The 16,650-nt window shown below is 35.7% G+C and overlaps 2 protein-coding genes across 3 annotated transcripts in view; one reads left to right on the top strand and one right to left on the bottom strand.

Annotated features, from left to right (window-relative positions):
• Positions 1-784, bottom strand: part of LOC134743001 (tissue inhibitor of metalloproteinase) — a 61,907-nt gene extending 61,123 nt beyond the window's left edge. For both annotated transcript variants that reach the window (XM_063676262.1, XM_063676263.1), the window contains exon 1: positions 580-784. The gene's annotated coding sequence lies outside the window, so the exon portion shown is untranslated. The remainder of the gene's footprint in view (positions 1-579) is intronic.
• Positions 1-16,650, top strand: part of LOC134742797 (synapsin) — a 123,359-nt gene that overhangs the window by 97,785 nt on the left and 8,924 nt on the right. The window contains exons 10-11 of the mRNA XM_063675983.1: positions 10,831-10,923; positions 15,419-15,531. Of these exons, the coding sequence (XP_063532053.1) occupies positions 10,831-10,923; positions 15,419-15,531 (206 nt within the window). The remainder of the gene's footprint in view (positions 1-10,830; positions 10,924-15,418; positions 15,532-16,650) is intronic.

Here is a 16,650-nt window from a genome sequence, read left to right as displayed (position 1 = left end):
TAAGTCAACAAACTTAGCAAACCTGATCTCTAACTAAAGAATCAGTGTTTGCATAGTCGTACCAATAAATAATCGTTATATTTAGGAAATACGTTACTGGATGACAGACCATTTCTGGATCTTCTAGTCTTCGATTAAGTCGATCATAGGGATCTTGTCGGTCACTGGCTCACTGGCACTCTGGTCTGTACAACTAGGTACATGCGCTTGCGCAGTTATGGATATGCAACACAATTGGATTTTCCCCTCAGGAGTCGCGTGCCAACTTTCGCCTCCATAAACATTGTGTAATTAGCAATTGTATGTACTGTATTTATATGTAGCTGTTAGTTCATTATCAGTTTTGCAAGTGCCTGAGTCATTGAAATGCACCTTACTGCATCTAATAGTGTTAGAGATGATACGAGAAACTTATTTTAATTTTATGATAATGAATTAAAATGTATGTATCATAATAAAAATATAATGCCTAATATACTTTACGATTATTAGATATGATAATCAGTTATTTGATTATTCAAATTAGAAAAACATCAACGTAGCCGAAAACAGTGTAAACATAAAAGTAAACAAATGCACCTGTACAGGTATTTCAGCCGCGATTCCACGGTCATCCAAGGTGACGTCACAAGCACCGCAAAACTGTATCACTAGTTCATCAAACTCCTTCAAAGTCCGATTGTTTGAGTGATTAAAATCGATTTATCGTATGTGGTTGCGCTTGCCGGCGCCGAGTTTCGTTCGACACGCGCTCCTCGTAGCGAGCAATCAGTAACTGAACGTTTGGTTGGGCCGGACCAGTTATTATGCGCCCACCAAAGGCATCAATATACACTAACACGTGGGTATGGCGTTGATATCACATCGCACACGCAGCGAAGCCGCTTATCGCTGCATCGCCGGTAAAAGCTCATGATTCATCACAATTAGATTTCGCATGTGACATCAGCATCACCAAGGTATGCAGTTAGTGTCAACATTGTATGCTACCTACCTATCAACTCGGATCTACCAACATGTGGGCCGTGACAGTACGTGTGCTTTCATTGGTCCGAACAACTGCCATGTTCTACGTGGATCACCAAGAAATCCATCAAAGGAAACTTTAATTTTGGAAGTGGAAAATTTCGATCCTCATACAAAATTATGTAGGTAATAACATTTAGTTAAATTATGAAAATAGTTTCAAATAGAATAGGAGTCGGTCTTATGATAAAAAACCTGTGGCAATGAAATCAGGAAAATTTCGTTCATTTTCCTATTTTCGTAGCCTCACCACATGAAAATAAAATGTTAACCTAACCTTCTGACAAGGATAAATAAACAAATACTTACTCACATTATTAATTATTTCATGAAATCATGATTCAACTGTTCTCTCACATAATAGCTACCTACTGAAGTACCTTACGTACTTCCGTGCGAATAATATTATTGGACGACTTTTTTAAAGTTTCATTTAGTGTGCATTTAGTTTATGAATTTTATGATTTAACACCTTATTAATAAGCTACTCGTATCGTTTTATTTACTTAGACACATTCAGTCAACAACTTAATATTAGATACATGCATGGTATAAGTAGGTTATAATAGGTAGTCTCAGTAAAATCATCATCATCTCAGACCTATAACCGGCCTTTGTTTCTCTTGATCCAACAAATACTCCAATACACGATCATGATTCAAATAACATTAAGTTTGTACTTTGTAGCAATTGTAGCTGGTGTGGTTAGAATCAAAAGTTATAATCCAAATATTTGTAGTATCTCCTGTCCACGTGATGGTTTCGAAGAAAACCGCTTACTTAGAATCGTGGGTTTACAGATATACTCGTACACTTCCGAAGCTAGTTATTTATTATTTACAAAGTTGTTTACACGAGTACCCCGTCGATTTATTGTTTGTATTATTCGTCACCATAAAGGGGTCCGACTATAAAATCTGAAAATGTGTTACGTCGACACATACCGGGAAGACACTTGATACTTATCTTGTTCAACATAAGTACCCATTAAAAAGGTCAAGAATGACACACTGGACATTTTTAACATCGAGAGGTGCCTTTACTTATAGTATAATACAATTGACTTGAAAGCCCAGAAGCTGCAAGAATGAATGATACATTGTGTATCCGTTGTTCCCTAATAAAGATATATTTCATTGTCCCTTCGTTTCGATTGCTTGATTCGGTTTGGCCCGTGGTCTTCTTGATCTTAAGTAATATTTATGGTTATTGTCAGGTCTTTTAGAGGTTAAAAGGCTCTGGGCTGTATTCAATATTAGATTTTAGTTACAATGCTACGTGTTAATGAATGAATAAGTTTTTATTAAGGTATACACGCTGTTTTAGAAATTAATCATATAATGGGAAATATTTGTAACGTCATTATCGCTAGGTGCCTACTTGAATCCATTGGCTATAGACGCTTTCTCTACGAAAGCAGCTTGTAAATTTAAGGGCATGAGCAGTTGTAACTTTGGCGCACTTTCGGCTGTGTGGAATTATCCTTTCCTTCTTCTAATTCTAGACAAAGCGCATTTGCCCAATAGATTGTATTGTGACACAACGAGTACTAATTATATTTGCATTCTTAACTTTCTAGCATCGCATGCATTGTATAATCACAGTGCTGGCTGCTTACATACTTAGATGTATCTTATCAAACTGGGTCGAGCCTCGCACGGGCAAACTGTTGCAATAATTTCCTTCTATATCACCTTCAGCGGCAGTCCTTTGTTTTTACACGATTGCTTCAAATATTTATTGTATGCGTCCATTGTAAGGACATTAGAATTATAGTTTAGTCTAACTACTAAGTAGGTCAGCAACTACAATCCAAATATTACATTAGTTCCGCTTTGCCATGTCGATATAACAAAGAGATATTTTGTAAATGATCAAACTCTTTCGGTTTTTATAACAAACGCATATGCGTCAGTAGGTTTCTGACTTTATACTTAGATCGCTGTAATCTATTAGAGCCTTATTAACGTTGAATTAGTAAGCCGTTCAAGGATGATCTAAGTCATAGAGTGGTCTCATCTCATCTGACCATAGACAAACGTTAACAGCAGTTCTCTGCACTGTGATTAATAGTTAAACTTACTTCTGACTCTAACGCGTACATAGTTACCTATATAGTGTTTTTACCATGCAGAGTTACCTTGGTCCGACAGTAACATACATATACATACATATATGGTATACAATTCAGTTACCTGCTACGCTCATTAGTTAGGTGCCTACCGTTTAATAAATATCATCTCTGTTTGTTCAGTGGAAGTGGTTGGAATAAGTGTTTCATATTTCACTCTGCTGGACAAAGATTTGTCATACTGCGAGTAACGAGTTCAGAATAATAAAGTGCAACATTTATCTTAGCCGACTTCAAACTTCTGAGCGCTGATGACTCCTAAAGTCGCCATGAGCCGTATAAGAATAAATATATGAACTTATAATTTTATGTTGTCAATGTTACCTATAAAATAGATTAATCACCACTACTTTACTAATATTCTAATTAAATTAATTTCAAACTATACATATCTGTATTAATTAATTGAAAAAAAAAAACATGGAGCATAAATCTCGTATTTATTTAAGTTAAAAACATTTGTCTTTCTTTCAGCGCCTTTCCAAGCAGTCAGCTCTACACATTTTTCCCGATCTCTGGCAAGGTTGAAGGTGACATTAATTTCTTCAACCAGAAATGTCACTTTTGACACTGACAGATCACATCTATAACAAATCCAGATCAAATTCATACTCTGTTATTATAATCAGAATACGCCTCCGGTCCATTCCCGGATTAGCATCCGCAGCCACACGATATCTTTTTACGACCATTAAAAATTGTACGCTATTTCCCTTTCGCATAGGGGAACAAAATCTTTTTCATATCAAACAGTTCGTAGCCATACTGTATGCTGTGTGTATCAAGTTATTTTAGTTGATGAACTAACTCTTCCTCAGGTCAAAAACAAGGTAATGATTTTTAGCTTCTAGCCACATACCACAAATAATAGATCAACCGCAAATATTGATTCATTGTAATTGTTATTTATTAATTTTCCTCCCTTGAGGCCAATTCATAATTCCTGTCATTCAAATGCTTTTTTTAAACACAAGGTAAACCGCAAAACCATTACTAAATATTAGTAGTTATATTAGTAATGCCTGGCTCTCGGATAAGTTACTAGTTAACTTAGGGATGTCGATAATAAGTAACTTAGATCGTTTAAAACGTGCAATTATATCGTCACGCGGACGTCTACTTTGTCATTACAGGCGCTATAATAGCTTACGAGCTTACGACTGCAATAAATATGAGATAAATTGACTTCGAATGCACAAACGCTCAACGCATTTGTGTATCTAGTACCAATCGCCGCGTACAGATAACATCAAAGGCGGTCATAGTGATAAATGACAATTGCCTCGTCCTTTAACTACAATAAATACTCCATTGAGACACTATGATATTATTTCTCGACTGCGTTTAATCATTAAGCGCTATTGTCAGCAACTTGTTGGGCTATTTGAATTGAATGCCTCTACGACTCTGTTATCGGTAGATCGATCTGTTGATAACGGTGTCTAAAGAGCAAATCTTGTGCTCTGTATGACATCGGCGCCAATGCCCAGTCTTTACGCCATAGCCATAGAATAGCCATATATGGTATCATGTCCAAATTAAATAAATATTTGGGGGCAATCTTCAGACGGATCCACCTAGCCCCAAACTAAGCAAAGCTTGTACTATGAGTACTATTAGGCAATTATATACTTACTTATATACCTAATTAGATAACACCCATAACTCAGGAACAAATATCCGTGATGAACACAAAAAAAATGCCCTGAGCGGGATTCGAACCCGGGACCTCCTACTTCGTAGGCAGGGACACTATCGAGTATCGACTGGGCTAGGAGGACCTTATTATTACTCTTTCATACTATAGGAACCGAAAACCGGATACATACAGATACAAAACCAATTTTTTTTTACCAAGTTTAAAATACTGATACTAATGATAAAGTATTCCTTGGATATAATATTTCGATTCACTTTCAAGGTTCGAGTGTCAAAGTGTCAACCAGTACCCATGTATGTGTATATAGGTTCGTAAACATCATCTAAAACCACAAACAAGAGGGCATAGCAAAATATTATATCCCCTCGCTTGAATCTGGAGCAGCCCATCTGGGGAATCACCTCCACCTTACGGAAAACCACAATAACACATAGATACTTACTCTCGCTTTATTTCTGATGGTGAGTAAGGTTCCCAGAGCTCTCGTGTACACATTGCATTCTGCATTGCCAGCCTGCATTTGTCCTAATCTTTTAATACAGGGAAATCAAATTATGCAAATGGCAAATGGCGGCATACGACAACGCTATAGTTAACAGTGTTTAAGAATAGTATGAGTACTTAATTGGTAACTGAGCTTATGAGCTTCCAGTGTCGGCTTACTATTAGGCATGCATTACGCTACGTCGTAGAATATTTAAAAAAAAAACAAATTAGAACTTAAATCGATATAAAATTCAGATAGGTATTATTCTACCAATGTACCATTCACTATCGCAAGTTTGGCGATTGTTGTCATTCATTCATTCGATTACGCATCAGCTGCGTTTATGCAGTTATAATTTGTTTTCGGATACTCCAACAATGTAAGAAAAAATAAATTTTAACTTTCCAATAAAAAAAAACCTAAAGCTCCGTCGCTGAATCGGCGGAACTTAAACTTTGCGACAGGCAAACATATTCAAGAACTTTGCGGCTTTGACCGGACAACAATGCTTAATCACTAAACTACATCAATATCAATACATAAGGCGACATACCATCTTTGGCAATATACACGCTGAGTTTGCTTTAGCCTGAGTATGGATGCGTCATCGGAAGACGCAGGAAGTATACCTCAAGACGTATTCAGAAATATAAAATATAATATTAACTTGATTCTTATATCAGTTAGCGCTGATCAGCTGCGCAGCAACATGTGCGCGACCGCGACGTAATACTGACGTTGAAATTAAATTTATATCATATTTAGCGTTTAAGAACAGGGATCTTTGCGGAGCAAAACACTTGGTGCTGTGCCGCCCACGACGCCGCCTCCGGCGAGACGAATATGTGTTTGAGAGACCGGGATACCGTCAGTGGGCCGTCAAGTTAGTACCTACAAGATAATATGGAACAATAAGATCCTTATCCCTATACTATTTAAATTCCGTAGTTATCAGCAGCGAAATTATCCAAATAATTACCAAAGGTGTTGATGTGTTACGGTCTGATGCTGATAGTACCGAGATGGATGCATTTCAACTAGTTGCGCAATGTTGCGTCTAGATTGCCTTTAATAAACCTTTATTGCTATAACATAAAAGGTGAAAACTATCGGGTACTAAATACCTAAGTCAAGTACTAGTAGGTACCTACATATCAGAAAGTATCTGGTACACTCAGCGTCAAATACTTTTTTAGCAACCAAAGTAGTCAAATAGTTCGGTGTGTACCGAACTATTTGGCCACTGACTGCTACAGAGTATGACGCTACGTGTACATTACTTACATCTCATTGGTCTCTATTGGTTAAATGTGAAATTATAATGAAAATTTTACCTATGACGAACATCATAACGGATATTTCTATATAAATATACGTTTTACAAAGGATGTAACAGATCGTACTTAAAAAAATTCGGAGGTTTACAAGTACCTATGCGGCTTTGAAAATGTATACTGTACACGAGTGAAGTGTTTTGATGTGAACCCCCCAGCGATTTGATACGAAGTCAGGTCGATGTAGAACCGAGAAGAAAGCAATTAAAACATTTTACTGCTTATTGTTTAGTTCCCTGCGCGCTCATATGAAATGTTACAACTGGCTTATGCAATATCATTTTGTAAACACGACCCAATTCGCATTATGCACAGGGTTTATATTAACTGACCTGATTTACGTTTAAAATAAAAATATTTATCGTTCCTTTTTCCGATTTTGATTCGTCTGTTAGGCATAAAATAAAATGACCTTCAAGATTACGGTACAGCTTCCAGAGATGTTATTGAATCGTCATTTTATTGTTTGTCAATAGTACAAATTTAGATAATGATTTTAGCTATTGAAAACGTGCCAAGTTCCTTGCTACCTGACTGATGGATGTAATCGCATTTCACGGGAAATAGTGGGTGATTTGATTACTAAAACTTGTTTAGTCACAAGTGAATCATACAAAGTACAAATAAACGTTACTCGGCTTAACCCTGTCGTGTACCATCATCGCCATCGCAAGAAGTATTGGTTACGGTGTCTGTAACAAAGATTAATTAAAGACTATTAAAATTCACAATAACAGTTCTGGGAAGTATTTTTAGCAATTATAGGTAAGGAGTATGACAAATTGTTTAGGTTTTAACTGCTCACAAGATCACCCAACAGTGTTAGTATAACTTGGTACATTTGGTTTTTGGCAGCATAGCTAAGAACACTTTCGTTCATGACACCTTAAAAACGATGTAAAATTAGTTTATTTGTTGGTGTGATGGCTCAGATAGAATAATTACAAATAAATACATAAGAACACCATAGCCTACCATAGGTATTAGGTATGTATGTTTCCTACATTAATTTTGAAAGTCTTAGACCGTACTGTATGTAGGTATACGTACAATAGCAAGAAAAGTATCTCGCTTTGTTAATCTTTCTACCACTGCCTACAAGAAACCACCGGTATTGAACACGGGTATTTATGGATTAGGTAGCTATAGCTACTGTCTTTTCATGTACAACGACAAAATAGTTATTTGTTATACAAGGGTGCAAAGTTGTATTTTACCCGCGAGTGTGGAATTGAAACACGAGCAAGCGAAAGGATTCTATAGTTGAACCACGAGCGAAGCGAGTGGTTCTAAAATAGAATCCTGAGCGTACGAGTGTTTCAACACACGAGAAGTAAAATACATTGCACCCGTGTGTAACACAAAACTTTTCCCCTCACTATAGCGAGGAAAGTGCAACATCCACAGGCGTTAGATCATCTTCATCACTGGAATCACTAATTTTTTTACGATATTATAACAGAAAACACTAGAAATTCTGATTTTTACGTGAGTCGGTGAGAAGAACAGTAAAAATTTTGTTGACAATGTTGACATTTCTGTTCTGACGTATGAAATGTCAATGATGCGTTTTGAAATTGCATCGACTCAACTTGTGCGTTCAGAATTATATTTATCATCATTATAAAAAATCTAACGTTTCTTATGGAATTTTAAGGTTTATGACTTAAAATTATTAAATAAAGCTAAATTTGGTATTTTTATTAGATTCTCAAACCATTTATTTAATGATAATTAATATCGAACGAACCATTATTATGAGTGTTTTACGTTTTGTTATCTGTCAAGCTACTTAAACACGCTCCATCCAAGGTCAAATTACTTTCCCCACTAGTGGATAAAATGCGTTTTTCCCCGCTTGTTTTAAAGGATAAAAGACGGCTTTCCGAGCTAGTGAGGGGAAAAGATTTATTTTAAACCGATGCGTTTAATAAATTGTTTAATATACTACATCTTCATTAAATTTCTCTCCTTAGATCAGGAAATGAGAGCGCTTTCCCGCCAGCCGGACTATAAGTGTATGATATATTTTATTATTACATAAATTACATTTATTATACCTGTCCTATATCGATTTCGTAAAACGTACGCGGCATTTCTACCTCGCTGTGGGTTTCCACGCTCCTGTAAATTTTATATTAGTTACCAGAAGTTTATTTATTGGCTTTTGCTTACATTCCATACAAGGGCCGTTTCAATATATTTTTTTATTATTGCGTAATACATGACAGTACAAATGGCGGACTTATTGCTTTAAGGCATTATCTCTCTACCAGTCAACCAATGATTTAACCAGAAAGATTAAGTAGGTGCCGGGTCTTTTAGAGTCAATGAAACTGTAACCATGACATTAGATGAATATTAAGCTATATGGATAAATTTACACAAAAAAAATTACTTATACTAATAGACAAACATACCTACATATATTTTTATTTACTGTCGCTGTATCATGACCATATTTGAGGTGCATTGCAGGGGTAAACTCGAAAAAATGGGGTCGAATAAGCACGTTCTCGTCGCTAATAACTGCTATAAGCATTATTAAGTTCTTGGCGCTCAAAGGATTGAAGTATTTTCAGTCAGGTAACCCTTATCTTACGCTACATTTTGAGCACACTAGCAATTAAGATTTGTATCGGCCCCATAAAGTTAACTAAGGACTGAAATAATGTTCGGTTCTCGCACCCGCGCGTGATATATTCAAAACAATGAATGATTAGCTCTATACAGTTGGGTTTACCTACACCATTCTCCTCATATATACTGTTTTCTTACGTTCGGGAGTCACTATTATTCAAACAATTTCGTAATTCAACTCGGGAAGTGCTCGGTACTCGGTACACATTGCTCGCGGAATAATACCTTTAGAAGATTAGTAATGTGTAAGAATAATATTTCCAAGTTTCCAGACGCGGTAGAATTTTTTACATAACTATTCTTCATTAGGAGGTAACGAGGATCCGAACTTTAAAAATATGTTATATTATTATTTGCTATTTATTGTATGTTAATTGATATTTTTTGATTTCACATTGCTCGCAGCAGTATTGTTATAATAACGGGCCAATTCGAAAATAATAATAATGAGCTGTAAAAAAGTAATGAAATAAATGCATTAAATAATTTCACGGTTTAGACTCACTTGTTTTAGTCACTCGCAAAAATAAATGCATGTGTATTTATTTGTATTTGTAAAGACCTCTAATTCAATTAGTAAACTTATTGCCTAGCGAACATTAAAAATTGGAAAGTTTTGACGCTTTTATCAATCTTATTATTATAGAATCTTATTTTAGGAAGAATTTATTATATTAAAGACTTATAGAGGCCGTCTTTTGTTAGAGTAAGAACTTAATTGCAAGGGGCTTCACTTTGATAAATTAGCCATAAGTCCTCTATTCAGTAAAATGGGCTGGGGACAATTACACTAATATCTAATGTCTCGTTGTAGACATTCCCTATCTTAGTGATTCGGCGATAAAGTGGAGGCCACGGACATTTTATACCTTTCAGTAGACGTCGCATGTATATTCCATGTTTGTACGAAAAGTCACGCATGTACGTATTTCACACTGATTTCGTACCGTCACTAGTTCTATCCCTTACTAGAGTATTTTGGTTTAGTAGGTATTTAAAAAAACGTGTTTAACAATTTGTCATCTTTAGACTTTGTCATATTTACCTAGACCCCTATTCGAGACGTACAACTGTCAGTTTCGGCATCCACATCAATTCAACAGTGGAATGATTCGCCTGCCTTTTCAAATTTTTAAGTGTTAAATTTGAATATAGACAAACAGACGGAATGCTTAAGAGGATATTGTACAACCGCTTATCCATAGTTACAAAGTTACAAACGTAGTCGACATTCTCCTCTCCTGGATTTGACATACCTAATGGAAAATATTTTTACACAGTTTGATGTACATAATAATATAACCGTAGCTATGCCCCTTCGTTTACTTTTTTTCGATTTTTGATTATTATAAAAGCTAGGATCAATAAACAATTCCGTACTTATAAAATTTTAAAAGCTCCGCCTGTCGAGTGAAAAAAAAAGTTGATTCCCCACAAAATGATTTGAAGAAGTATCAAAAAATATTTTAATTGCTAGAATGTAACGCCAGGTACATGGAAATATGTATCTGGATTCGGCGATAAAGACAAGACTGGCTTTCTTTTGTTTCAGGTGACGGCTCCGAAGTTTCCGGTGGTGATTAAGATAGGGCACGCGCACTCCGGCGTGGCCAAGGTGAAAGTGGATTCGGTGACCGACTTCCAGGTACCTGTACCCTATATACTATCCCTTACTAAAGTTGTTTTATAGTCTAAACTAAATGTACTGTCCCTTAAATGTACTAGCAATAAAGGTCTAAAACTACCTATACATAGTAAAATAGTAATGGCAAAAGTAAATTAACAGTATGGTACAATCTTAAACAAATCGACATAGTGTCACAGTTAGTTAATAAAGTTTGTGTTGTGGATATTATAAATATAGCCATGTTTGTACTTTGTACAAATATAATTGACGAAATCCATATAATTAGCACGGAGCTCTCGATATTTATAATGTAACAGCAAATCGGGGCCAATTATTTTTCGTTTGCACCAGTATCATCTCGAAAATCGTGCTATATACTCGTAGTGTTCAATTTACGTGTGCTAGATGCACACGCATATAAAACCAGCAGCGTAAGTAAAACCTAGCAGTTTGGCTCAGTCATGCAACTCTCAAATTACCAGAGGTATGGGTTGATTTCTGGCTATGGGTTTCTTTTCTTGGAACATCTGCGGAATAGGAATAGACACTAGCATATTTTAGAGTATCTTAATCCCTCTCATTAATCTTCAATAACACTTTAAGGCCCACTTGCACCATTAAACTATCCCGGGGTTAACCGGTTAAACCTGGTGTTACCATGGTTACCAGTACAATTTGACACTTGGTTTACGGTTTAACCGCTTAACCCCGGGTTAGTGGGATGGTGCAAGTGGGCCTAAGTTTTGAGTCCTATTACAAATTGTGTCCACGGCTATCAAGGAAACGGTTTAGTTTGAAGTACGTTGGCCGTTTAAGCTCCTCATGCGAGTGTAAAGTTTCATAATTCAAGCTCTCTAATAGTTAACTGTCTACAGAATATATGGGTAGTTATTGCTTTCTCTGCTGATAACTCATTGTACTGACTTTCTTTGGAGCCAACGTTTAACTGACTCGATAATACTGTTAAATACATACGTAAAAATAAGTACCTACTAAGTAAAAATCCGTGCCACAAAAAAGTCTATGCCATATTAATTTATAGTTTAAATTTAAAATACTTAAAATCTTTCTGTTTAGACCGTAAAGCGTGTCAAGGAAATACCTACCCTAAAACATCATTACATTATTTGCAGTTACTATGTGACTAGGTCAATTTGTGTAATATTTTCCCATAATATTTATTTGTTACTAACTTTTGCCCGCGACTTCATCTACGTGGAATCAGTAACAGCAGCTAGAGTAAGCTGGATAAAATGTAATAGCAATCATTCAATTTCAGCATAAGCTTAATTGCTTGACATCAATTATCAGGCAATTCATTAAATCTCTCAATTTCACCCTCCTTTTCACTCTCTTTAACGATGATTTTCGACATAAAAACTATCCTATGTCCTTCCCCGGGACTCAAACTATCTATCCCAAATTTCAACTAAATCGGTTCAGCGGATTAAGCGTGAAGAGGTCACACACACACAGACAGACAGGCAGACTTTCGCATTTATAATATTAGTACGGATTATCAAGAGAGGTTTGTGTAACGTAAGATTTTTGCTTTCAATCGATGTCGCCAATTATTTTTTATGACAAAAACGTACCATGTTAAACTTTTGAGCAAGATTAATTGACGCGTCATCGAGATTTATCTTTTATCCTTAAGATTGAGAAGGTATGGTGAATATTTGTCCTGGGGTGGCGAACGTCTCTTAATAACAATAACAAATTACTTAAACTTATGCTTAAGTCTTACGCCCGTACCACTGCGAAATGTGGTTCGTTTGCGATTAAAAATTTTTTTACATAAAATGCCTACAAATATTTTAAAAAGTGGGGCGAAATGCGTTGTCGGCTTTATTAGGGTTCCGTACCTCAAAAGGAAAAAAACGGAACTCTTATAGGATCACTCGTGCGTCTGTCTGTCCGTCTGTCACAGCCTATTTTCTCTGAAACTACTGGACCAATTAAGTTGAAATTTGGTATACATATGTAAGTTTGTGACCCAAAGATGGACATGTAACGCAAACAAATGAATTTTAAACATGGAGGCCACTTTTGGGGGTAAATGAGAAAATTAAAAAATAAAGTTTTTCAAACTATAGCGTGTATATCAAATGAAAGAGCTCATTGTGAGAATCTCAAATATATTTTGTTTACAATTTTAGGATAAACAATTTAGAAGTTAATATTGTCTTCGGTTACCGCGATAGTTACTCTTGAAATAAAACTATGAAAACGGATTATATCGCGTATATTGAATTTATAATACATCCCGACGTTTCGAACTCTTTACAGCGTTCGTGGTCAACGGGTGACTGAGGAAAAATTACAAAATGCAAAAATACCCACATACTAAAATAATGAACAATCATAGACTACAAACTTTAAGGCTGGTTGTACATGCAAAATCGGTTCATAAGGCTAGTTATACACTATAATTATTTTTCAAAGATATATATATATATACGCGATAAAAAACTATGCCGGCTCCAACCCTACACCACGGACCCGAGAAGATTTAATTCCCTCCTAAATTGTAGGAGGGTATCCCAATATGGGACCGGCAACAAACTCGGCGGGACACATCTTTTCAAAACATCAGAATGTCCAGCATCATCCAACACTACGGTCTCACAGTCTATGTCTCGCTTGCTCCTTTATCAGGTGGACTACAGGATCCCAAGCTCCTCAGTCACCCGTTGACCACGAACGCTGTAAAGAGTTCGAAACGTCGGGATGTATTATAAATTCAATATACGCGATATAATCCGTTTTCATAGTTTTATTTAATTTAGAAGTTATTCAAGAAAATAGGCAAAAAATGACCATTTCCCCTCGCCCCTTTATCTCCGAAACTACTGGGTATAAAATTTTGAAAAAATAAACAAAATAGATATTTACCTATAGATTACAGGAAAATCTATTAGAAATTGCAGTCAAGCGTGAGTCGGACTTAATCACTCAGTTTTTGTTCCGACCCCTACGGGTTTTTTAAAGACATTTCATACTCACGTTTCACATAAAAAATAAATTGTTTAAATTGTGTAATATGCGGAACCCTTGGAACGCGAGTCCGACTCGCACTTGGCCGGTATATTATTATATAAATGCGTGTGTAACTGACTGACTGCTACGCTAGCTACGCACGCTGCAGCGTAAGGACGTTCCTTTTACGAAATCTGCTCTGCCTGAACTGCGTTGCCTTCGTCTCAGCATACGCTTTAGCCTGATTCATCAACGCAGAGCCGAAACTACAAAAGCAAGAAAGATGAAATTAGCACACTACGTTACATTTATAATGTGTACAAAAGATAAGAAGCGATTTTGAGAAATTCAACCCCTAAGGGGATTAAAAGTGGGGTGAAAGTTTGTATGGGGTTCAAGTTTTATTTAAAACTAGGTATTTAAAACTTCGTAAAAAAGTATTTTATTAAAATACAAGAATACTAATTTCAGCGGTTTTGAAAAATTTATCTCCTAAGGGGGAAAAAAGGGGTTAAAAGTTTGTATGGGGATCAAATATTTTTTAGAGCGCGGGACTTGAAATTCCGAGGAAAAGCACTATTTTACAACACAAGAAAAGTAATTTTAGCGTTTCTAAAAGTTCTTCCCCTATGGGGGTTTAAAGGGGGTTGAAAGTTTGTAACGGGAACGATTTAGTAGGGACTTGAAATTCGTAGGAACACAAAATAATACCTATTGGAAAGCAAGAAAACGAATTTCAGTGCTTTTATAAATTCATCGCCTCATAGGATTAAATAGAGCGTGTATTGGGAAATGGGCAACAGCTAGTAATTGTATAATTTTTAAATAATATTTTGATCGCGTGATTTTGGACATTACTCAAACAAAATTAAAAGTTAATAGGCCAGGAAATTAATGCTCAAAAAAAGTTATAGAGGGAAATGCTTGAAACACAATTTTTGACTTTGTAACTTTGTTTGGACTAGTTAGGTGAACATCAAAAGTCCCCGTAGCCCTTGAGCCTTGAAGGTTCAATTTTGTCGGTTTTGCGATTATATCTCGGAAACAATGCGTCTGAGCGACATGGCCACTGATACAAATAAAAGGTTATTAAACTTGTTACAAGTTTTATTTAGTCAAGTTTTTCGATATCTATTTTAGTTTTTGAGATATCCGCTCTTGAAAGTTTATTCAGGGTTCTCAATTTTATCTTGATATCTACATCAGTGAAGCGGCCTGGTGTTTGTTCGTTTTCGTATAAATCGGGGGTGATGAATTCAATTATGGTATCACATTGACACCATTCCGAAGTAAAAAAGTTTTCTTTAGCTCCCCACGTTTAAACCGCTGAACAGAACTCGTTTAAATTTGGTATAGAGATAGTTTGAGTCCCGGGACAGGACATAGGATAGTTTTTATAACCAAAATCATATTTTGAGGATGTGAAAAGGGGAGTTGAAGTTTGTATGAGGAATCAATAACCGCTAAACCTTTTCAATGGTTTCGATATATTAACATAACATTGTGCTGATTGAGTTTCATCTCCATATTCCAGGACATTGCTGGGGTAGTGGCCATGCTCGGTACCTATTGCACCGTGGAGCCCTACATCGACGCCAAATACGACATACATATACAGAAAATTGGCAACAACTATAAGGCATTCATGTAAGTTGCAATTTAAATATTAGGTAACTATACTTAGTAAAAACTGTAAGCCAACTACGGTCTTTCATAAAGGCCTTCTTTTTTGAAAGTTATTGAAAAATTTAGTATATCTTATCTATTTAACTATAAAAGTAATTGATTGGTAAGTACGTCATTTCTCAAAATTAGCCTAAAAGATATCACAATACGGGTATGATGATGGCGTTGACGATACCGTTTGATATTTAACAATTTTAACACATATCAGTGAAAAAACATGGGTCAAAATCATATAAAAAAATTAAAAAAAAAATATTTATCCATATATATAGGTATACATTTTTTTTTATTTTGATACATTTTCATTTTTAGTTGTAATCGTGTGTAGTGTAATGGCAGTAAATTTACGGTGACTACAAAATTTACTATGACAATAACCGTCTATACTATCTATTATCTTTGTACAGGATACAAACATAAATATTCACAGGTTACTCATAACCCTTGAAACCCTTCGTTTTACTTTTGTGTTCACAGGGGCCCTTAGGAACACCTTTGAGACACCGTAAAATTTAAATGTTTACAAAAATATGTACATATATGACCATTTTATATCACAGAACGCTTATTGACTTAAAAGTTATGAACAAGGAACCAAACGACTATTGTTAAAGGCTAAACCTTTTAAACCCTATCTTATCAAACATTTAAGTGCATTGTAAAACGATCCGAATTATCTCGTAAACACAATACAAATATACAAATTGCGAACATTTCCCTGACATAATGCGGTGGGCGGTAAAATATAATAATAACGCACTACGCCTACAGGAAATATATAAATGTGTTCCATTCTAAACACAGTAAGTAATATGGTTTACTAGGCGTTTTTATTACAAGCTTGTGTTTAGATTCCGACATCGAGCTTTCAATTACTGTGGTGGATTTTAATTCACTTTTAATTATCGGCTCAAGTTGAATTGATCTAAACACTATTGTATGGCACTAGCACCGCGCCTGCCTGCCTGGTACCGCGTATTATATCGGTTGAAGTTTTCCTGATTTTACTAGCAGTTAGAATTCCGTCATTCACTTGTTATTTTCTGTTGAAATCATGTTATGCATTATTTACATTAAGTT

The sequence above is a fragment of the Cydia strobilella genome, chromosome 7, assembly GCF_947568885.1.
Source record: "Cydia strobilella chromosome 7, ilCydStro3.1, whole genome shotgun sequence".
NCBI classification, from domain to species: Eukaryota; Metazoa; Arthropoda; class Insecta; order Lepidoptera; family Tortricidae; genus Cydia; species Cydia strobilella.
The sequence above is the reverse complement of the archived record's forward strand: the minus strand, read 5'-3'. Positions and strand labels throughout refer to the sequence as shown.